General features: G+C 32.9%; 1 protein-coding gene across 1 annotated transcript; it reads left to right on the forward strand.

Moving 5' to 3' along the window:
* The first annotated feature begins 6,987 nt into the window (after positions 1-6,987).
* Positions 6,988-19,199, forward strand: LOC127794078 (uncharacterized). The gene is made up of 3 exons (XM_052324970.1): positions 6,988-7,148; positions 17,844-19,035; positions 19,125-19,199. The coding sequence occupies exons 1-3, from the start codon at positions 6,988-6,990 to the stop codon at positions 19,197-19,199; spliced, it is 1,428 nt and encodes a 475-aa protein (XP_052180930.1).
* The last annotated feature ends 6,089 nt before the right edge of the window (positions 19,200-25,288 follow it).

The following is a 25,288-nucleotide window of genomic DNA, read 5'->3' on the forward strand; positions in this document are numbered from 1 at the left end:
ATTTTTCAGTAAAATCATTAATCAATAATATTTATTAAAATTGAGAAAAATTTTAATCACTCAATTCTCCCCCCTCTTGAATGGTCATACCCTAAGGGACCAACACAATCCACTATAACCTTCTACTTAAATCCAAGTAAGTCCTCTAGTCTAAGACTAGGAATTACAACCTCCTATTTACAAAAGCAAGCTTTTTGGCTATACAAACTATAAAATACAAGAATTGAATAATAAATAAAAGATCTAAGAGATAAATTTCTTACTTACAGGATCTCTCAAAATACAAACAAGTCTTGAATGAATTGATACAAATTAAAATCAAAGCCTTGAAGAGAGAAAAAAGAAACATAATCAATATAAATACAAATGAGTATAAGATGTAAGTTCAAATCACTTCATTCTTATACATTAGCCTCTTCAAGATCATCCTTGATTTGTATTTATAGGCATTCTACAAGTTGTCGATGTTCAGAATTGGTCGACTGTGATTTATCGGCCTGCACTGATAAAATAAACACGAATGCAAAGAAAAGAAACAAATAGCACAAATAACAAATGATACGCAAGAGAGTTTTTACGTGGTTTAACCAGAATGATGCTTACTCCACGACTATTCTCTGATAATTTTGGTAGAGTAACAATATGCAATTGATCATGCCCATACAATGATTTTTTGACTCCTATTTAAAGAGTGGGGTGTTTACAATTTGAATGACTTCTAAATATGGAAGGATAATATTATGGGGATAATATGTCCTTATCAGTTCCACAAAATCAGGAATAGATTTCGCATTATCAGGGATTTGGTTTGCTTTAGATAAGGTAGGCGAACATTGCCTTAGATTATTACGCGGCCTTTTTGTCTTACGAGCTGATCGGATTGGCCAGCGAGCTAAAATCCTTGTTGGGAGCTCGCTTACTCTCGTTGTCTGGGCTCAGGTTTCAGCGATGTGCAACCTCTATGAGATGCCCTTGTCCTTAGGCCCATTAGGCTTTAAGAGGTTGGGTCGGCCTGCTCAGTATTGTCCAATCTATAAGAGGTGGTTCAGAAATTACCCATAACATAAGATTCAACCAAAAACTAGTTGTTTAAAGCTATTAGAGAACGAAAAACTAGCCGTTGGAAGCTATCAGAGACACAAACTGTCGACAGATGAGATGGGTTAATCTACAGTTTCTAATTAAAATTAAAGACTTAGTCGACAGATTCGTAAAAATTGTCGACATATGCCTTTACACATATACTATCTATTGACAAATGTTCTTCAAACTGTCGATAGTTTCAAGGCATTCTAAAAACAAGCTTTCTAACTGTCAACATAATCCTAGAGGACTGTTGACAGTTTCATGTATTTTTCCAATGTTTGTCGACAAATGATCTTAAATGCACTCAAAACTGATTTCCTTTGATTTAAAAGATATTTTATTAGAAATTTATATTAAATCAATTAAAAACATAATATTCCAAAATGTCATAGGAAATTTATCATAAGATATTTTGGCATTGAATTTAATTTTTATTTAACAATTTTTGATCAAATAGAAATACAATATTTCAGTTGTCATCAAGATATTTTGGCATTGAATTTAATTTCAATTCAATAATTTTTGATCAAATAGAAACATAATATTTCAATTGTTATCAAGATTTAATTGTATGATGAAATTAATTTTGGTATTTAATAAATTATATAAAAGAAATTTAGAGCACCAAGTGAATGCAAAATAATAAAGTAATTCCATCATAAAATATAATTGAATTTCATCATTAAAATTGTATCAAAGACAAAAACATCAATCTATAAAGAGCATGCATGGTCTTTTGCCTTTGAAAATGTTTTGCTTCATTTATTTAATGGTTCAAAACCAATTTGAAAAAATCATTTGGAAAATTTTATCATAATACATGTTTGAGCAAATTTTCATCTATAGAAAATTATAGATTATTTGATTTTCAATTTAACAAATCACTTCAAATTGATTTTTATTTTCAAATCATATAATTTGATTTAGAGTATAAAACCATTTGATATTTTTTATCATCAAAATTAAAGACAAGAGTAAAACATCATTCTCCCCTAAAATCAATTTTCACATATATCTCTCCCCCTTTTATCATAAATCAAAAATGTTAAGGAAAATGAATTATTCTATTTGACTATTGATTCTAGGTTTAGCAGTGTTAAGGAAAATGAATAAATTATGCCGGATCATCATGATTGTTGAAATATATGCTTCTTGACAAAATTCATGGGATTTTGTGATTATGCATGATTGATTATATGAGAATAATATTGTGATTATTTCTCAAAACTAGGCATAAATAGAGTTGAAGTAAAATGGGACGATAAAAAAAAAAATTGTCATTACTATTTGATATGCGCACAAAAATCAATAAAGAGATTATGGGTTGGGTTTGTAAATAAGAATAAAAATTGCTCGAAAAATGAAAGTCAAAAAAGATTCCCTCGCAACATACTAAGAGGCTCTCAGTTATAACCGAGAGACTTTTGGTTCATTGGTTGCGGCCACCATTGGGTGGCCAAACTGAGAGGCTCTCGGGTCGACTTTTCTTTTATTTAAGGGGGCCTCTCACCCTCTCTCTCTCGTTTGGATTAAGGGGGGGCTAAGAGCCCCCTCTTATTTATTTAATTAAGGGGGCCCTCTCAGCCCCCCTTCTTTATTTAAGCTTAAGGAGCTGAGAATCTCCCGTCCTCTATTGTAAAAATTGCGAGGCTCTTAGTTCTACTGAGATGCTCTTAGTTTAAGTTTTCTTCAAAATTTCGAGCAGAATATGCCGAGAATATGCCATTCAAGAAGTCCCAAATGGCTGCCACGTGTCCCCAAAAGAAATCTGGGATGACTGCCATATGTCTCTCACTCCCTCCTCTATAAATAGGTGGCTTGCCTTTTCATTTGGAGGAGGCATTTTTAGGGATAATGACTTTATTTTGCTCTCAAGCATTCCAAGGTTAGTCGGTTCTCAGGGGTCAGTCGATTCTTTAGGCCCAGTCGGTTCTTGGAGGCACCCAGTTCTTAAGACCCACTTGGTTCTTGGAGGCACTCAGTTCTCAAGACCCACTCGGTTATTTGGACCCAATCGGTTATTTTGGGGCCAGTCGATTATTTCAATAATACTATTCATCAAGAAGTTATTATTCGCTAACAACTATTCATTAATATGAACATGAGCATCGATGTACATATCGATAATATCATGCATATTATTTGCGACATATATTGGACATGTTTCTCAGAATGTTGTCTGACTTGGCCGTCAAAGGGCCCGTGTAGGAAACTTCCTCACATGATTTTCTAACTGTTGTTGTGCTCGCAGGTTAAATCCTAGCCGACTTGCCCTTAGCTTTGGAAGACCAACCTATTGAAAATGCCTCAGGGTCCCACGTCATTTGTCATTCAAAGACCCTTTCAAGCACTTTGCATTGGAGATTTTGAAGACTATTCCAAGCCCATACCTTGTTGAATTCTAACTCCAACTCAATCCAAATCTGTCGAAGCCTTTGATGTTTTACACTTGTAATTAGTTTTTTCAAGTAATTAGTTTTAATGATGAAAAACATCATTTAGTTTTGATCCCTAACTCATGAGTCAAGTTTATGATTTTCAACAAAAATCAATTTCAAGTACCTATGTGAAAATGAAAACTGAATGATTTATAATTATTTCTAAGTCTGGAAGATTAGTATATTATAAGCAGACATATATGAAAATATTTTCATTTTGAAAAACTATCTCCCGGTATTTTGATATCTAATATTTATTGTTGTTAAAATGATTTTTAATGAATTTTTCAAGAAATATAAGGTATGTATTTTGGGAGTGGTGAAATTGCTAAATCTTGAATTTGTACTAAAACCAAAATTCTACTTTCTTATTGATTTGTTTTTTAATTTTTTAAATATTTTTATTGAATCCAAATGGGGGTACTTTCTTATTTACATTTATGTATAAAAGTAAATGAAAGGTAAAATATAAATAAAATAAAATGTGGATATTTACTTAAAGAAATGTAAATAAGTTGTTATGTATACATGTTGTGGATTGTATCATGAAGCAAAGTTAATTTTATAGCATTTGAATTTCATTGGTTTTTTATCTTGACAAACCGTCGACGATTTGTTTCAAGATGTTATCGACAGTTTATAAAATTGTTGACACTTTATGTTAAAATGTCGACAGTTTCAAATCTTGCTTTCTGTAGCTAAATGTCGACAGCTCTTGCATAAAAAATGTCGACAGTTCTTCAATACTATCGATAGTTTTTCATCAAATGTCGACAGTTTATGTCGCAGACAGCTTCCAACGGCTAGATTCTCCTCTATTCAAGTTTCCAATGGCTATATTTTTGAATGGGCTCGAGATGCACTATAAATGGAGATCAAATGGATGAATCAACTGACCCCAAGAGATTACATTTCAAGCTTCCAAGTGCTTACTCTATTGTGTGCTTCATTGGTGATTTTATTTCTCTCCAAAAGGCTTTGTGCTTATCTTTTTAAATTTATCTTCAAGCCTTGTTGTATTATTGAGAGAATTTGTAACTAAGAGTGATAACTTTTAGATCCTCTCTTATCTTGTACTACTTTGTAAAATTCCTAACTTGTTATGCTAGAGGATTTGCTTATTGAAGCAAGGGGTTGAAATACCTAGCTTAGTGCTAGAGGGCTTACTTGGTTAAGCAAGAGGCTATATCTTCCTAGCTTGTTGCTAGAGGGTCTATCCGGAGAGATATAAGGTTTTTAGTGGATTGATTGAAAAATCCTTAGTAAGGAGCTAAGGTAGTGGATCTGGCTTGGTTTAAGCCAAACCACTATATATCATTGTGCCTTTTATTTGCTTGTGCTCTTTGTTTCATTTATTGTTCTAAGCATTTCATTAATCCTCACTTACACTAAAAACTCATTTTTCATTAAAAGGATTTTCAAACTTCAATTAAAATTTTAAAACAACTCAATTCACCCCCCTCGTGGTGTTGGTGTCATTGCTATTCAAACCTAATTAACAGCCTCACTAATGATATCCCAGACCCTTGACAGTGGTGGATGCTTTTGCTTAGGCCGATCCCGAGATAAATAAATATTATTGTTATAACTTAATAACAACACAATTTATCTACTCCTATGTTTTGAGCCGCTTAATAGTAATTGGGGGTTGACAGTGTGCTCCTGCATCATCTTTCAAGTTAAACGGTGATTCAAAATATGAGTATACAAATGCATTCTAAACAATTATTTAGAAGAGTAACTGGGTGTCTTCGTTACAAAGTATCGACCTTCATTTCAAAAGCCAAGTAATACTTAGGAAAAATTGATTAAAACAAAAAACTTATCCTTGTTACTTCTTAAGTTTGTAGTAGTAGAGAAAAGTGATTGCAAGAAAATTATTCTATGAATTAATTGTGTCAATTGCAAGGTTTCATGAATCAGTTTTGAAGTACGCACTGAAGCAAAAGTGATGATTTTGCATGAGTAATTCTTTCAATTAATACTACTAGATTTAGAGGTGATATGATAATATGAATACTAACCAATTTCGAGATTAATTATGCATTGATATGTTGATGGATTTCTTGATTTTGGCCTAGCGTAAAAATAATTTTTTTAATTTTTTCTCTACTTTGCTTGAGGACAAGTAAAAGATTAAGTGTGGGAGTATTTGATAGGGTTTAATTGTATACATATTTTTATTTAATTTTTATCTTAACTTTGTGCTATTATTCTTCCTTAAAATGTGTGTTTATATGGATTTTATATTATTTTAATATTTTTTATAGGAATTCAGTAAAGGATATTAATTTGAAGATTTGAACGTAAAATGATATTAAATGTTAATACATAGGTTATTGTTAAAATTAATATTATAATATTATTAAAGTTAATAATTAATTGGGGGAGAAATTCACGCTTAAAGAATTGCAATTGAGCTAGAAGTGCAAGCAGCCAAATATATATATATATATATTATATATTATATATTATATTATATTTAACTGGGGGAAAGAATGGAATTAAAAGAAGGCCAACAACTGAGACGTGCAAATTGGAGAATTGGGCTAGGGCATGCCATATCCATATATATATATATATATATATATTAAAGCGGCAATTGGAGATTAGCAGGGAATTGAGGGAGATTGGAAGGCAATGGAAGCTGCGGACAGAAAGAATTAAGCAGGCGCAAAAGGCAACTCAAGGCTTCAAGCGACTGGAAGGCCGTGCAACCCGGATCTGCAATGCCGAAAGCTTCTTTTACTCCATTTAACAATTTTTAAATTTTATTTTTATTTTAATTATATCTAACTAAATTATTTTCCTTAGGGTTTAGATAGATTTTAATTTTGAGATTATGTTATTATTTGTTTAGTTTGATTCAAAATCCAATTATTATTTGTATGAGTAATTTATATTATTGTGTTTAATATTTATAAAAAATTGATCATCTTTTAATAATTTAATGATTTATGCATGATTCACTAAAAAATTGTTATAAATTAAATTCATAGACAATATAAATTATATGCTTGACTATGATATCGAGAGATGATTAACTTATGTGTGAGAATCAAGAAAGCTTAGTGAATCAAATCCCCTTCCGAGATTATAGGTTTTCAATGAACTTAATACTTATTTATTCTTTTGATATCTGTTAAAAAATTTGACGATAAAATTGAATTAATAAAGAATTAATACGACTTGAGAAAACTTATTAATTAATTGAGAAAAATTTACAATCATATGCAAATAATTATAAAATACTGTAAAATTAATATTTATTTTATTCCTATATGCATATTTAATTAAAGTAGACTCGTCCGAATTATGTGCATAAATCACCCCCCCCCCCCCCCCCCCCCCCCACTGGGGCGAGTTTGAATAGTACCCTGAACCCATTGCAAATGGCCTGTGGGCGGCATTTTTGCATGGTGAGACATCTTGGGATGGGCTGGCGGCAGGTTTACGTATGCATATGGTGAGAGATCTTGGGTGGGGCCGGTGGCAGTTTTACATGGTGAGAGATATTGGGCGAGGCCCATTGGACCTGGATCCGATGGTGCAGTTGTTTATCGCGGCAAAAATGAAGCCGGGCAAGAATGTGATTGGATGTTGGCTTGGTCCAGCCCATGTAAGGTGAGTTTAGAATCACTTGTTATGCATTAATGTTAACTCAATCTTTACGAAACTACTCAATCGGCCATAACTTTGAATAACATCCTTTACTTATATGCGTGTCAGCGTGTGTTGTGTAGGCTTATACTAAGATCAAGGAAACTTACTAGTTTAAGAAAAGATATTTATGGAATGAGAGTGTTGATAAAATACATAGCTCTGATTTAGCTAAACAAGGTAAGTGGAATGGATGTTTATCCTATGTATCAATTGAAATTACTGACGGATTCCCTGTATTCAAGGCGATACTGACACTGAAAAATGCCTAACTTCCTCCACTGCCATTTTGTCGAACACCTTATGGGCAAGATCTCACTGCAAGAACACCTTACGGACATTTTGTCGAACAGCTGTGGCGCACTCGCTGCAGTACTGTATTATTTGTTTATCGAGTCTATTTTGAGGTAAGTTATGCTATTTGTACAGATAGAACTTTATAGATTGGGTTACAGGTGAGGATATTTCGTGATAAATTGAAGCAATTTGTCACAAAAAAATGAATCTAAGTGAAAAGAGGGAAACAAAGGCGGGACAAACGAGAAACGACCAAACCCTTCTTCTCCATCGGCGAAGCCACCATTTTCCATTGACGAAGCCACTACTCCTGTCTCTCACCGTTGGGTTAGTGCCATCGTTCCTATCGATCTGCCTCTTTCAATTGCCCTCGTCTCTGTCGTTCCTCAACCTTCTGTCTCAGACTTCCCATAGACCACTTCCCCACCACGAGTCATAGTGCCACCATTCGCCTCCTGATATCGCCATAGCCACTGCCTCCAAATTCCTCGTGAAGGCGTCCTTGTCAACCCAAAAAAGCCCACTGCTCTCAACAATATCTCCATCTTCACAGGAGTAAAGAAAACTTGAATTTATGATAGAATGTAGACATGTCCATAGGGTGGGCCTAACGATGTTCGGAGAGAGAGAGAGAGAGAGACGAGTGGCCAAAGGGTGAGGCCAACGGTGTCATGAAAAAGAGACGTGGATGGGGGCAACGGTGTCTGCAAGAGGGAGAGCGAGAGAAAGAGTCAATCGTGTCTGATATAGAAAAGGGGGAGAGAGAGCGTGTAACGGCCTACCGCCCAGAGCCTCCCCGTGCACAAAGAGGATCCGTGAGAGGGTTATTATTTAAATGATACTGAATAATAACACAACCTAAGACTGACACCCAACCCTTTTAGAAACCATAAACCTTTATCATAAAATATTAAGTAATCATCCTTACATAATCACTCACAACATGAGCCCATCTGGCTTCATAGAATACACTCATCTCAACAAATAAAACATTACTTTAACACAAGCATAATGACACCCAAGACCTAGTCTCGGGGGACCCTGCACTTGCTATTTTGATTTGACGATTTGGACCCAACTCCTCGCGTACACATCTGCAATTTCAGGATACTTTTACCTGGAATGATGTAAAGTAAATGTGAGTCGCAAGACTCAGCAAGCTCTAGAAAGAAAGGCAACCGGTTACGGATAGGACTCTTTCCAACATCCCATGCAAGTCATGCTAATGCAACCACACCATATCATGATCCATACGTGCCTTACTTCTAAATGCATAACATAAAATCAACTACACATAAAGGGTTCTTAGGGCCCATATAAGCCATACATTAGCACCCAAATCCCGCATACAAACATATTGCAGCTTAACATAGGCTACAATTTCATCATTTAATAGGACCCGCCTTTTCCTGACCATGGTTGGCTTTTCCTGACATTCAACGTTTGAATTTTGCTGATACGTACTCGTTATATGCTTTTCCTGATACCCATCATACCCTCATATGTTCTTCATGTCATCCATCATATTGTCATATCCTTCCGCGATCTTGGCCTCGGGTTTCCCCCGAGCTAATCTCTAAGCCAAGTAGAAGCTCCTCCAAGTTGGTACTCCCGACTCTCGGACTGGCACTGTACTCCCGCCCAGAATAACAGTAACAATAAAACCATGCAATGCAACACATAAGAAATGCAATGGCTTCTGTAGCATAAACGTGATGGCAAGGCCCCCGTAAATCAAGTATCAGGCCATGCTACGTCCACATAGGAATACACACATGCATGCTCAAATGCACATGTTCGCCTAGGGTACCCAAATTGACTCTTAAACCAACTAGGTTATGCAAATGCTCACACATCTCATCACACACAAAGCATGTTTCCCCAAATGAATTCAACCCAACCCCCTGTGGCACACACATCATGATATATACAAACAAATGCAGGAATTTAGAGTATCAGCCCTTTTGGCCCGTCTAGCGCTTATCGTAACAGCCGATAACTGGCGCACATACATCCAGCCATCAATTGCCACAACCCACAGTTGACAGTCAGTGGCTTTATACCCCATACCCTTAGACACACATACAGATAACACTAAACTTAGTCACTTTAAGCTTATTATTTCACAAACTCTCTCCATGAAAGCATAAACTCCATTATATCATTCTTATGCCCATCTCTTCTCATATATAAGAAACCATCTCCATATTTAGAATAAATTATTAACATAACCCCGTAATCTTGACCACATCCATTTTCTAAGAACCTAGTTCCAACGGGTTCGGCATCATTTTCAAGGAAAGTGGAGCGATTCGAAGCTCCGTGATGGTCGAAATGAAAGACACCAAGACATCCCTACTTCGCTCATTCCATTAACAATAAATCCATTAATAAAATAAAAGTCATAAAATGGTTAGCACGTGAATTATTATTATTTATGCCTGGATCCGAGTCACGGTGAGTGAGGGTTTAAAATATGAAAAATAACGAAGACTCTCGCAAGAAATGAAGAACATGAGGAGAGGGTTAGGAGCTTGCTTATAATCGACTGATTCCTGCCTCTTTTGTACTTCCGTTGCGAAGTAAAATATTTCCTAATAATTAATTCTAACCGCGTAAACTGTATAATTTAACCGTATAAAATTTATAATTTAAACATATAATATTTATACCAATTTTACCCACTTACCGAAATATTTTTAATCACCGAATAGCCGCAAAATCCCTGATTTCCTCCTATTTCTTCCTCTATTTTTCTGCTAGCCGAGCGCCATCATCTTCCTCCTATTTTCTCTCTCTGTTTTGGAAGCAAAAAGTGGACGAAATGGCCACTGGAATGGCCTTAAATTGCTGCAAAATGAGCTAGCTTGGGTGGCAAGGCGAATGGGCAGCCCAGAGGCCATCACGTGGCGCGATCAGTGGCTGCCACGCAACCACCCTTCCTCCCCCGAAACGACGTCATTTCGGGAGTCTTATTTGCTGCAAAATTCAGCAAAATCCCCCCCCGGCGCGCGCTGCTTTCCCTCGGTCTAGATCTCGTACCCCTCGCCTGGCTACCCTCGCATGCGACCGCTCGTGCCACACGCGTCTTCAACATTAATATGCCTCCAATTAATTTTAAACCTATCCCCAACTCACTTTCTAAAAATCGCAAAGGCACCTCAAAACTTTCAGAAACTCACAGTTACACCCACATCCAATTTTCCTCTTATTTCACTTTCACCACACATTTTTTAGAAATTCCATCAATTTAATTTATTTTCCTATTTTCATAAATACTCCAAATTAAATTAATTATCCTAATTCTCATTTTCTCAAAACAACATAAATACACATTTTCTTAAATCTCCAAATACTCCAAATAATTTAATATTTCCTTTTAACCCACAAATGTTCAATAATCACCACAAATACAATAATTAATAATTAATAATTATTTTCAAATAATTTAATTAATTACCTTTAATTCTTTATTTTCCTCAAAACCACATAAATAAATACTTCCTCTTAATTCCCAAATATTCAATAATGTCCTCAAACATCAGTTTGAATAATTATTATTTATTTCAAAATTTTGGAATGTTAGAGAGAGAGTTTTGAGTCATTTATCATAGGAACAAAATGGTTATTTTATTGTCCCTGTAAATCAATTTATAAAAGTCTTAATGTACAAATAGCACAACTCTTTTGAGATTGTAATAATAAATAATTAATTAATAGTATCATGTTGTCGATGCTATTAATTGTCACATGTTTCCTTCTTTGCATGTCATATTACAATGATCCTTTTTATATTTAATAAAATAAAAGATTCTGAAAAAATTATCTGATTATAAAAGATATTTGAAAAAATCTTTCTCAAACGTTATTCAAAGTAGTGTCATTGAATCTTTTCACATTAAACTCGTTAATTATACAACAAACGATCATGCACAATGATGAAGTTAATATCTGTTGCATCTTGACCAGGCCTGACATATTTACAAAAATATTGGAAAATAAAATTAGACATGTGGACTACAAAATATATATATATATATATATAGAAAGAACTTGATGAGACTGAAAATGAGTCGAGTTAACTTTATAAAAATTATAAATTATATTTTTAGAATTTTGTTTCGTTTGTCCCATTGTATTATACAGACTTTATACAACCTTTTTAAATGAGTTCAAATTAATGTTTTTAGAGTCAGGCTGTCCACTGAACCAGAAAAGGGAGCAGTTCACGGTTCAAGAGTTGGAGCGAAGGCGAATACATATAGGGTGTGTTTAAATACTTAATAATAAGTGAACATGTTACATAGATATTTAATTTTAATATTTATGATAATATTATATATATTTAAATTAATATAATACATAATATAAAATATCATTTCAAATATTAAAATTTAAGTATTTAAAATAATTTTTTTAAATTCAAAAATATTTTTAAAATTTTTAATTATTTTTAGACAATAATTCTAATTTCTTTTTAATATTTTAAAATTATAGATTTAAACTTGTCTGTTCACCTAGTAACTTTTAAAGAGTGTCAGATAGGTTATCACAGGTTATATATGATCAAGAGATTCTTCAAGTTTCTTAAGTTATAAAAAAAAATAAAAAATTAATATTTTTTTAAAAAAATTCATTCTCCAAATCGGCCAGTGCCATATTATTGGTTTTCACGATTTTGTGCACCTGCTTTAACAAGGTGCACATCACCCACGTCCAATTGGGGGTAAATTGGATAATGTGCCCCCAACTCGACGGACAATAAGGTAAAAGTTCTATTCACAGCGAGCATTTTACTCTTCGCAGTAATTAAAAATTCAATTTTATTCCTTTACTTTTTATAATCAATTTAATAAATTTTTGCAATTAATATTTTTCAAAAATATCCTCTTCTACACATGCAGCCATTCACACACATTCATCTCTTTAACATCTTCAAATCTCAACAATTTCGATTCACAAATACCAGCTTCACGAGACAAGTTTATAAAATAAAAAACACATATATATATAATACAGACACACAGATATATATTCTGCCCACTTTCTCTTTCGTCACTAGCCATACAATGTTGCAAACACAAAAATAATTCACGATGGGCAAACACAAAAAAAGATGAAAATAAATAATCACACATTATATATATATATAAAGACACACATACATATATATACACGTACACAGACGCACAAACATATATATATAGGCACACATATATATATATCTATATATATACTATATATATGTTTGTGTGTTTCCTTCCTTTATGTATGTGTGCGTGTTAATGTATATATATATATATATATGTGTGTATTTTTTGTTGTATTGATATTTTTTTTGTTGTATTATATACATTAGATATGATATTTTTTTATTATATTATCTTCGTTTTGGAAGGGATGGATGGCGATTTTGAAAGGAATGGGTGGCGGGTAATTGATTGAGGGAGAAAATGAATGTGAGAGTAAAAATGAATTTTCAAAATAGGATATTTTAAGTATATTAAAATATAACTCTGAAGAGTAAAACCAACCTTTACTGTGAATAGAATTTTACAAAACAAGGCAGCTTTATTTAAAGCGAGTGTTCATAACTATATCAAACTTTATTTAAAGCTATTTCACACTATCCTAGTAGTTGGTTGTTATCTACGATGAGTGGCGATTAAACTCTTATTTAAATTAAAAATTAGTTTGAATTTGTTTGGTTTGATTATTGGTTTTAGTATTTGAGAGGATTGGATTTTGATCTGATTTGATTACGTGTCGATTTAGGACTAAAAAAACTAATTAAGGGTTGTTGAATATTAATAATAATTAAAATTATTGTGCCATAGTAAAAGTCTATTAAAAGACTAAAAAAAGTCTAAAATCTCAAAATATATTTTTGGACTAAAATGAGTAAATTTCTCCACTGGGGTCTCACACAAATTCGTAAACTAAATAACTCTGACATTCAAAAATCCTTTCGAATATTTAAAAAAAAAATTATTCATAAAAAATTCTAATTCTAAGAAGATTTTAGAATATTAGAATAAACATCATCTATAAAAATCTTAATTCTAACGGATTCCAAAATGTCAGAATCCTAATCCTAGCCGATTAAAAAAAATTAGGGTAAATATTATCCATAAAAATCATAATTCTAACAATATTAATTAGGTAAGGTAAAGATAGACGTTATCTATGAAAATCCTAATATTAAATTATCTAAGATTACTTCATATCCCTTCATAAATAGGTATGCACTTATTCTAAAAAAAGGTACGTCTCTGATACTAGTTTTAATACAATTTTCATTATTTTTAGTATTTGACTTAAGTATTAAAATATTTGTGTGAAGACCTCCCCGTACCCTTTGATTGTTTTATTTCTTACAGGTTCAAACAGCTTGACGACGACGTTTCCATTCAAATAAAATCTTTGTTATATCTAGAAAACAACAAAAACAAAGACAACAAGTACAATACATAAATATGTGTATATATAATTATTTGGATGATATATATATATATAATTCATGTTTTTTTTTCATGTGACCATTTGAATTTTTCGTTATTTTGATTACATTCATAGGTTTATATTTTTGAATCAATTTAACCTCTATACTTTTACTTTTTTTTATGTGACAATTTGAGTTCTTTATTGTTTCGATTACATTCTTGGATCTGTATTTTCTAGTTAATTTAACCCCTGTAATTTGACGTGTACTTTGTAATCTCATTTTATTTTTAATTTTTTACATATGAAAGTATAGGATTAAATTGACTTTAAAATGCAGGTTCATGAGTATAATTAAAACAAAGAAAAGTCCGGATTGTCACACAAAAAAAAAAGGGATCAAAGTATAAGGATTAAATTAATTCAAAAATCAAATTCAGAGGTGTAATCGAAATAAAAAAAATAAATAATCACACTTAAAAAATATGTGATTATTTAAATACAAGAACAAAAATATAGATTTGGAAAAAAAAACGGAGTTTAGATCAAACTGGATAAAATGATTCGTTTTCTAGTGGAATTTGTATAAAGTTCAGTTCCAATAGACTCCGAACCAAATCAACACCTCAATCTACATTTTGTTATTTTTTTATAATCATAATATTTGGGCTTTGGATTGTCTATCATTTTCCACCTCTATTTTCATATTTTTTTTAAGATAAATTGTATTATTAATTTGTAAAATTTATATTTTGTAATAAATTGATCACTGTACGTTAACTTTTGTCATCACAACTACTAAACTTTATTTTTTGTTATAATTCAATCTCTCTTTTTGATTTTTTAATAAATTCTACTAACAAAAACTAAATTAATATACATTAATATAAACTCAAAAATCTGTTAATGTTAAAATTAAGATACACTCCGCAATCATGTAACTTTGAGATTTTTATTAATGTATATTATGTTAATTTCTGTTAATAGAATTTGACAAAAAAAAAAAAAAAGAGACTGAATTGTAACAAAAATCAACTTTTAGTGGCTATAATGACAAAAAATCAATTCAATGACCAGATTATTACGAAGTGCAAATGCAGTTCAAAGATTAACAATATAACTCTTTTTTAAGAGTATAATTAATTTAAGAATAAAACTTTTTAAAATATAGTTATTCAAATATAACAATATAAAACAAATAAATCTAAGTTAGAGAAAAATTTTGACCTTGAGATTAGGGATGTTCAAATTTGGGTCCGAAATGACCACTACGATCTCTCAATCTTAATCGTAACCAATTTTTAATTTAGTCCGGTCGGATCCGGTACTAGTCTAGGATAGAAAATTGGTTATAATTATTAGATATTAGCTATATTATAGTAATATATTCTATAATTCATAATCGTAAATAATATTAAATATTAATAATAAATAAAAGAAAAATAATACATAATAATTTATTATATTTTATTTTTAATATATATATATATGCTCTCTCGAAGAGCAAGAAGCAAGAAGCAATTAGCAGCAGCATCCCCTTGGCTTGGAGTTTACCGTGCAGTGCAGGTACCATGAGTGCGATTTTGTGCATCACTTTAACGTAAAGTGCACGTTATCTTTGTTAATTTGAAGGTTATATTTGTAAATGTGGCCGTTTTCACCTCTTTGCCATTTTCCAATTGGAAAATTCTATTTACAACCATCAATTTTACTCTCCGTAACCTATTTTTAATATTCCTAAACAATTCTCACATAAAATCTCATATTTACCCTTAATAAATGTTGTATGTTCAACCACTCAGCATTTACTCTTTCAAGCGCGCGTGTACGCAATTTCTCACCCACCGTCGCTACAGCCACTTTATTCACTATATCACCATATCTGAACACTTTTACTCACCCACGCCGCGCAGCCATTGTTATTCAACATACAACAAGCATTACAGAACAACTATTACTCACTCAACACGAAAGATTGCTAAGCACAGTTCAGCTCGTGATAGGTAAGTTAAGCATGGAAGATTATCATAAACAAATGTTTACAGAGTTTTACAAAGAAGATAATAACTATTCATGTTCTGGCGAGAAAGAAGATGATGAAATACATGAGGTATTTGAAAATTTGTTGTATTTCTAAATTTATTTATAAGCAAGAGTTGGGAAACTCTGAAGGATACCCCAAATCCTCGGGGGGAATCAGTGTGCCCCGAATCCTTCGATTCAGGGACTCCTTGAGTATCCGAACCGAAGGATTCGGGAACTCGATGATGCCCCGAATCCTTCGGTTCGGGGGAGTCAAGTAACCCCGAATCTAATGATTCGGATATTTCATTACTTTAAATTATTTATGTTTTTTATTTACATAATTTTTATTTTTTGTTCATATTTCATTAGTCAGCTGTTGAACCGTTTACCAACAATCAGGTATCATACATTATTAAACTTTCATTTAGTTATTATGTGAACAATGTTTTTAAATTATTTATGTTTTCTATTTACATAATTTTTTTTCATTTCAACAATCATTTGATGCTATTGAACCATTTACTACCAATGAGGTATCATACATTTTTATTAAATTTTTATTTTATTATTATTTGAACAATATTTGAATTCTATTTTTTTATCAGTTGTTTAGCAGTAAAGAAGAACTTATTGGATGGGTTAGACAAGTTGGAAAAGAAAATGGAATTGTTATCGTGATAAAGGGTTCTGAATGTGGAGGTCCCGGAAGGCCATTTAGAGTTCGTTTTGCTTGCGAAAGAGGTGGAAAATATAGACCATCAAAAAAGAGAGAAGAATCAGGGGAAGAATTAAAACGTAAGTGTACGGGTTCAAAGAAATGTGATTGTCCATTTCAATTAGTTGGCCTCAAAGTTTTAGACGAAAAATGGAAGTTGAAGATTACATGTGGATTTCACAATCATGTACCATCAACTCAACTTGAGGGTCATTCATATGCAGGGCGGCTTACAGAAGAAGAGAAAAAAATATTGAATACAATGTCTAATAATCTTGTGAAGCCTAGAAATATTTTGATGGCTATAAAGGCACAGGACCATAGAAACGCAACTACTATCAAAACTATATATAATGCACGTCAAAGATATAGACTTATAGAGAAAGGTGGTCGATCACAAATGCAACAGTTGATGAAGAAATTAGGAGAATGTAATTATGTGGAATGGCATAGATGTGAGAGATCAACAGATTGTATTACAGATTTATTTTGGGCTCATCCGATGGCTATAGAGTTATTAAAGGTATTTCCCCATGTTTTAATAGTGGATTGTACATACAAAACTAATAGGTACAGATATCCACTGCTTCAGATTGTTGGTGTAACATCCACTGAATTGACTTTTCCTGTTTCATTTGCATTCATGGATCATGAATACGAGGATAACTATACATGGGCAATGGAAAGATTACAGAGTTTGATGGGATCTAATATATTTCCGAGAGTAGTTGTTACGGACAGAGAATTAGCATTGATAAATGCAATACATAAAGTGTTTCCAAATGCTACCACTTTATTGTGCAGGTGGCATATATCAAAAAATGTACTCGCTAATTGTAAGAAGTTCTTCGATAGAAAAGAGACATGGGAGAAGTTTATATTAGGTTGGCAGTTTGTTATGTTTGCCTCAACTGAGAATGAATATGAACGTCGGCTTCATGACTTAACAATTGAGTATCATATATATGACAATGCACTTGATTATGTGAGAAATGCATGGTTGAATAATTATAAGGAAAAGTTTGTTGCAGCGTGGACAAATAAGATAATGCATTTTGGGAATGTTACTACTAACATGTACTATTTATAAAACTCAGATCTTATATATTTTTACTTATTATTTATATTATAATATACTAAAAAATTACGATATCTGATATATCAATATGATTTTGTTCAAGGGCTGAGAGTGCGCATGCGAAGCTGAAAAGACATCTTGGATCATCTCAAGGTGATTTTGAGTCATCATGGACAATCATCAACTCTCTTATTGAGTTACAGCATACTGAGATCAAAGGATCGTTTGAGAAGAGCTTAACATTGGTGCAACATAATTTCAAACCAGAAATTTTCAGAGAATTACGAGGTATTATCTCTAGAAATGCAATGAATATGGTGTTAAAGCAAACACAAATAGCTCAGAAAATTGGGGTGGATAAGATTTCATGTGGATGTGTGATAAGAAGTACACATGGTTTGCCTTGTGCACATGAAATTGCAGAGTTCATCATTCAAGGACGACCAATTCCCTTATCAGTTGTGCATTCTCATTGGAGAAAGTTACATTTGATGCAGACTAGTTGTGATGAAGATATCTCATCTCTACTGATGATTGAGCTAGAGATAGATACCATATATAAGAAGTTTCAATTAGAATCAGAGGCAGGTAAATTGGTATTGAAACAAAAGTTGAGAGAATTAGTTGATCCTGCTACAACTTCATTGATGGCGCTAAGTGTTAAAGTTAAAACAAAAGGTAAGCCATCCTCAAAGAAAAAATATCACTTTGATAGTTCTACCAAGCGTGATCCATCTTATTTTGAAATAGTACAGTCTTCTCATGATAATACAACCCCAGTAATACAGAGTTCAAGTAAGATAAGGAAGGAATGTAAGCATTCAAAATCTCGTGTGAATGTGAAATATAGATTGCAAGGTTATGATGATTCTTTTCCACCAAACATACAATATTTCATACACAATATTGTGAATGTAGATTCTGATGGACATTGTGGGTTTTGTGCCATTGCGGCATTACTTGGCATGAGTGAGCAAAATTGGGGAGATATTCGTCTTAACCTGATTGAAGAGTTACATGTTTTTCGTGCTGAGTATTCACAATTATATGGATCTAATATGCGTGTAGATGAGTTAATGCATGCACTCTCTTGCTTTGAGTCTGTTGCACCTCCCCAGCACTGGATGACATTACCTGACATGGGACACTTGATCGCTTCAAAGTATAATGTGGTCTTGATCCATTTGTCTAGACTTCAATGTCTTACCTATCTTCCGCTGAGATCAGTACCTCCTCCATCACTACAACACAGAATTATTAGTATTGGTTTTGTGAATGATTGTCATTTTGTTCAGGTATTCTTATTTGTTATTATGTTGTGTATTTGGATTATTATATAGTTATTAGATTGTTATTAATAATACATGTTATTATTATTTTTCAGGTGTTTCGTAAACCAAACTCGCCAATACCTCCTGTTGCACTCAAGTGGCATAGATATCGAGCTGATAGTGCATAAGAATGGGAAACACCATATATAGCTAGAATTGAAGCATTTTTATCTATGATTGACAAAAATGTGGCAACTAAAGATATTATTGATTTAAGTGATGGTTGACAAAAATATGAATGTAATGTTATTGATTTAAGTGATTGATAAGAAAATTATGTGGTAATTTGTTTATCAAGTTTTATTTTTATAAAATTATAATTGTATTAGTTATAGTTGTTATTGTGTATTAAATATGTGATGTTTTTATAAAATGTGATTTGTATGCAAGTACCATTGATATGTTTCAGTTGCTTTAATTTAGTTTATTTAATTGTTTTGAAATTACATCAAAATTTATATTCATTTTGTTTTAATTTCTTTTCCATTGCTTTAATTTTAACAGAAAATTAAATTAAAACTCTCCCGAACTTCAATATTCGGGGGAGTCGATATATCCGAATCGTGTGATTCGGGAACCCGTAGCATTCCTGAACCTCTAAGTTCGGGGTCATCCTCAATCACCGAATCTAGAGATTCGGGAGGATTTGTAAATTCCGAACTCGAAGGTTCGGGAAAATTCTCAATCACCGAACTCATAAATTCAAAAGTATTTGAAAATCTCGAAATTAAGGATTCGGGGCCATCCCCAATCACCGAAGCGAGAGATTCTGTAATTTGAGTGATTCCCGAAGGCTGCACGTCGATACCTCCTTGCCAGCATTTTTAAGTATATTAAATTTATATTTTTTAAGTTACATTATATTAAATTTATATTTCTTTACTTTTAATTTGTTTAGTTCCTTTAATTTTAGTAATTTTAAAAGTTAAATCAACATTTATATTTATAATTTTTTTTAGTTGTTTTAATTTGAGTTTTCTTAAATTTTTTTAAAAGTTACAACAAAATTCATATTTTCTTTTATTTTTTTGTCTTCAACCGCTTAAAATTTAATTTGTTTAGTTAAATATAAAAGAGAAATAAAAATTAAATAAAATTACATTAAATTAAAACTAACAATAAAATATTATTACAAATCACTTAAATAACTTGATCCATTTTAGAAATACAGCCAATAAAAGTACTAATAAAAATAATTAATTGATTCAATGTTCCATCCTACTCGTGCTTGAATTAGACATACTCATCATGCTTGAATTAGTCTTGCTCATCTTGATTGGGGGGTTGAGAAGTACGAGATGTGGAGGGTCCGGCAGCATCACACGGGAGCGATGGATTGAAGCTTGTAGAAGATGATAAAATACGGTTTATGTGGATACACGTCTCTCTCCATGCATCTGAGGATACGGGTTCAACACTTGACATGGTAAGATTGAGAGCACGTAATGCAACATCATTACGCTGGAAAAAAAAAATATCAATGTTTTTTATTTAAATAAACTATATTCAATAATAACTTAAACATAAACTTAAAATCTTACTGCTTCAGCAAGACTAAGTAGATCTTGGCCACCTCTATCGAACCCTGATCTACGTTCAGGATTTTGTATCAATGCATGAGTAATAGATCCATACCACGGTAAGTATTCATATGTAAAGTGCCACGGTAATTCACAAGGTCTACCACGTCGATGTGGTGGTAATAAATGAATATCCCATCGATTCCAACTATCGTCAATAAATGCATAAATTACTCGATATGATGCCGTACCTGCACCCCGCTTAGCTTCAATAGGTGATAATGGAGGTGGAGGAATAGTTTGTACATACCCAAACTGTCGTAATAACCTCTCAGGATGGTATGGTTCGATAATATTTCCACATTTCAAACAACCCGAGAAAAATGTAATCTCTGGTAATGGGTGATGTGCACGAGCCCTTCAATACGGCATCCAAATTACCTGCAAGTGTTTTTTTTAATGTAAACATTAATTTTAGAATATATTAATTAATTTATAAAATCATAACACGAAAATAAAATACCTCGTCTGGTGATAAATCATCAATCTGCTCCCTCACAGATTGTAAAGTATCATTATCACGAACAGGTAACCAACGAAGAGCCCGTGGTTGTTCATCACTATATAACAAATTGTATTTATTTCTACTAAATTGAAAATGTTCATATACCCATGCTTGTAAATTTTATATAAATAATTATTAATATATGTTAAATATATGTACATACATAGAGTTATGAAATTAAAATAATTACCTCGAGTAAAGTAAGATATCCACTGATGCTCTTCACCTCTCGTCTACTCGCAATGCCAAGCTGTCTATATAAATATGCTAGGCATGCAGCTCCCCATGCATAACTACCAATCATACTCAAATCATCCAACAATGTCAAATAGGCCACTGGAATTAATGTACCGCTCTTATCTACAAATAAGCTACAGCCTAATAAAAATAACAGATATGCTCTACTGACATGTTGGATTTCTTCGTTGGAAACTGAATCTGGTACATGCATGAATGTTTTTCTTAACCAATCTAACTTTACAAATGGTCCTCTATTTTCTGCTATTTGTTGGGCTGCTATATCTATTGAAATCCCAAGTAAACTAGATAATAAATCACGAGCTTCGTTACCACTCAAATGATAAGGGATAGATACGGGCCTTCCAGTGATTGGAATCTTCAAAATAGATGACACATCATATAATGTTATACTCAGCTCTCCAAATGGTAAATGAAATGTATTCGTCTCTGGCTGCCATCTTTCTGTAAATGCTGACACAATCGTAGGATTTATAAAACGATACGTGCAATCTATCAAAGGTGATAAACTAGAGGCCATAACGATATCGCGAACACGTTGATTATTTAATGGCCATTCGGGAATTTTTAATCCATGACTTCTACATTTTAATACACCTCTTTCCTATTAAAATAAAAAAATATAATAAAAAAATACTTAATTATTTCAATTATAATAATAACATTGGTGTAACAAAAAAATAATATAACTTACCTCTCCTGACCATATTGCAAACGCAACGTGATTTTTAAAGCTTTTCAGAATGGATGGATCCTCAGGGCCTCCAGGTAATGGTCCAACAGAAATATCATCGTGATCGGATGGTTGCTCTTGCTGACTAGCCTCAGTAGCATCAGCAGCAATGGCAACAGATGGTGAGGCATGTGGCTCTGAAAGAGATGGATATACTGGTTCTGATACATCTAGTGGCTCACTAGTACCCTCTACTCTTCTCCTTCTCCTCGATGCAGTGGGACGCTGTCGAGAGGAAGAAGCAAGAGCTCGTTCTGCTTTATTTCTTCTCCTGCGTACCATATCTATACAATATAACACACAAATTATTAATATTTTTCTAAAACACAAGATTAATTAAAAAAATTAATTAGGCAAGTTTCAGGGGTTGGGGTTACCCAAACAATTTAGGGGAACTCGCACCCCCCCTCCCCGAACAACCCAGTTTGGGGGAAAAAATTTCCCCCGAACATCATTGGGTAGGGGAAAATTTTTCCCCCGACAAACCCAGTTCAGGGGAACCCATCCCTCAAATGCCCAAGTCTGTCGAATCAAAATGAACAATAAACAATATGAATCAAAATGTTTACCTATTTATGCGATTTGGGGGACTCCAACAGGCTGGATGAGGCAAACAAAGTGGACGAGGCTAAGTCGATGGCACTGTCACAGAAGAAGAAGAAGAAGAAGAAGAAGAAGAAGAAGAAGAAGAATGAGGAGGAGAAGAATAGGGTTTGATGTGCGTGGGTGTAGTTTTTGAGGGTTGAGTGTGTGGAGGGTATATTTGGCATGTAAATGGTTGCAAAAAGGAATAAGTGTGGCTGCAAATAGTAAAATTAAATATTTTAGTTAGAATGGTTACAAAGAGCAAATTCTATGGTTGCAAATAGAATTACCCTTTCCAATTTTCGGACAAAAGAAAGATTGGATTTTGAACAGGCCAATGCAATTTGTCCCCCAACCATTTCTTCCTCAGATATTCTCTCTCTCTCTCTCTCTCCCCCTCACCCGCCCATCCATCTTCTCATGATCGACGTCACCCCCACCGGCCAGTCGGACCGCCGCCTTCACCTGCCAGTCGCACCGTCGCTCTCACCTGCCGGCCATGTCTTTCTCTCTCTCCCACGACCGACTGTCGCCCCCACCTGTCAACCGCACCGCCAGCCAGCCACTGCACCTGCCAGTGCCGGCTGTGGTGCCTACCGTCGCCCCCACCAGCCGGCCACTGCATCCGTCACCCGCCAGACCTTCTCGATTGTTCTTGTCCCGTTGTTTGGTATTTGGTCCGTCAATGGGTGTTCTGGATGAGGGGCACAACAGTGTAAGTTACTGATTAATCCCGTATTGAGGGGCACAGCAGTGGATGATGAGGGGCACACATATTATATATTTTTAGATTATTTGAACAAAATATTTTGAAGTATAGAAAAACTAGTGCTTGTCGTTGCATTAAATGAATCAGAATATTTGTAAAGTACTTCTGTTGCATTTGATTTGGATTTTGGTTTAGATGTTTCCAGGTGGTCTATTATATTTTTTGTTCTATTATCTTCTAGAGCCTGTCTAGATGGGAATGAAACTCATGGCACTTTTGTGTATATTCTAGCGACTTGTTCACTTGTTCATGGGACTTTTGGTGATTTCTGGGACAAATTTTATTGAGTTATTGGATTCAGTTTTAAGCTGAGATACGCTCTTCAATCGTTCATTTGGTGAAGTAATTGGCCTACCATTCTTGTTCATTTGTGAAGTTGGCTATCTTATTTAAATGAAGGTTTAAATGTTTTTTAATAAATTAAGTAGAGCAAGACTAGGAGAAATTAGGGAGGCCCTAGGCATTCTTTAAATAGAAAATAATTTTCATCATACAATGAAATTTACTGAAAAATAATGCATTTCAGGATTCGTGAATGAGTTCATCCAGTTATTTTGGTAAAAATACATACTAGTAGTAAAACATTATAAACTTTAGGAGGAGAAATACATGAGGAGAGATGAAACTCTGAACTGACTCCCTTAATTTTGATAAAACATTATAAACATATTGAATTGATTTACATGTCTTCCACAGTCCCTAATGACAGTGCCCCCTATAATCTTATTAGCTACCAAATATATGACCAGCAGTCAGCACTGGATCAAAGTTTGCTTAATATATTAGTACCAAATTGATGAAGACCAGTTGTTGGGATTTAATGAGTTGATTTAATAAACCCACATAATATATATATACACATCTGATCTGATCTGATCTACGTAATCTTTTATATATGAATTTGTGATGTGTGTGTTTGTGTGTGTGTATGCAGGTTTATACTGAGATCAGGGCACCCGCCTCTTATGACGATCACTGCAAGAAATTTTGGATTTAGCGACGGATTTTCAGCAACGGAAACTTCCATCGCTATTTTGCGATGGAATAGTGACGGAATTACGACGGATTGCGAAATTTTTTTTTTTTATTTATTTAGCAACGGATTTTAGCGACTGAATTTTTTCCGTCGCAAAAAAATAAGAAAATTAATTTTTTTCGACTAAAATATACTTCCGTCGCTAAAAATAGCGACGGAAATAATTTTCCGTCGTTAGATTTTAATGATAATAAAAAAATAAAAATTAAAATTTTATATAGCGACAGAAAAAAAATTCCGTCGCAAAATTTTAAAATAAAAAATTAATTTTCATATTAGTTTAAATAATTAAAATAAAATTTTAAATTTAATTTTTTTATTATTAAAATTTACCGACGAAAATATACTTCCGTCGCTAATTTTAGCGACGGAAAGAAATTTCCATCATTATATTTTAATGATAATAAAAAATAAAAATTAATTTTTTATATAGCGACGGAAAAAAAATTCCGTCGCAACATTTTAAAATAAAAAATTAATTTTAATATTAGTTTAAATAATTAAAATAAAATTTTAAATTTAGTTTTTTATTATTAAAATATAGCGACGGAAATATCCTTCCGTCGTTATATTTAAAATAAAAAATGATTTTAAGTTAATTTATAAATATTCAAATCCGTACATTTCGTTAATGTTGATCAAGAAAAAAATAAATATATCTATTTATTATTTGTCCTTTCTAATTTTGTCTCTGAGTTATAGATGAAATTCAACAATCTAAAATCTACTATATTGATCAGATGGGTTCTGT

This window comes from Diospyros lotus, chromosome 2 (genome assembly GCF_014633365.1).
Source record: "Diospyros lotus cultivar Yz01 chromosome 2, ASM1463336v1, whole genome shotgun sequence".
In the NCBI taxonomy this organism is placed as follows: domain Eukaryota; kingdom Viridiplantae; phylum Streptophyta; class Magnoliopsida; order Ericales; family Ebenaceae; genus Diospyros; species Diospyros lotus.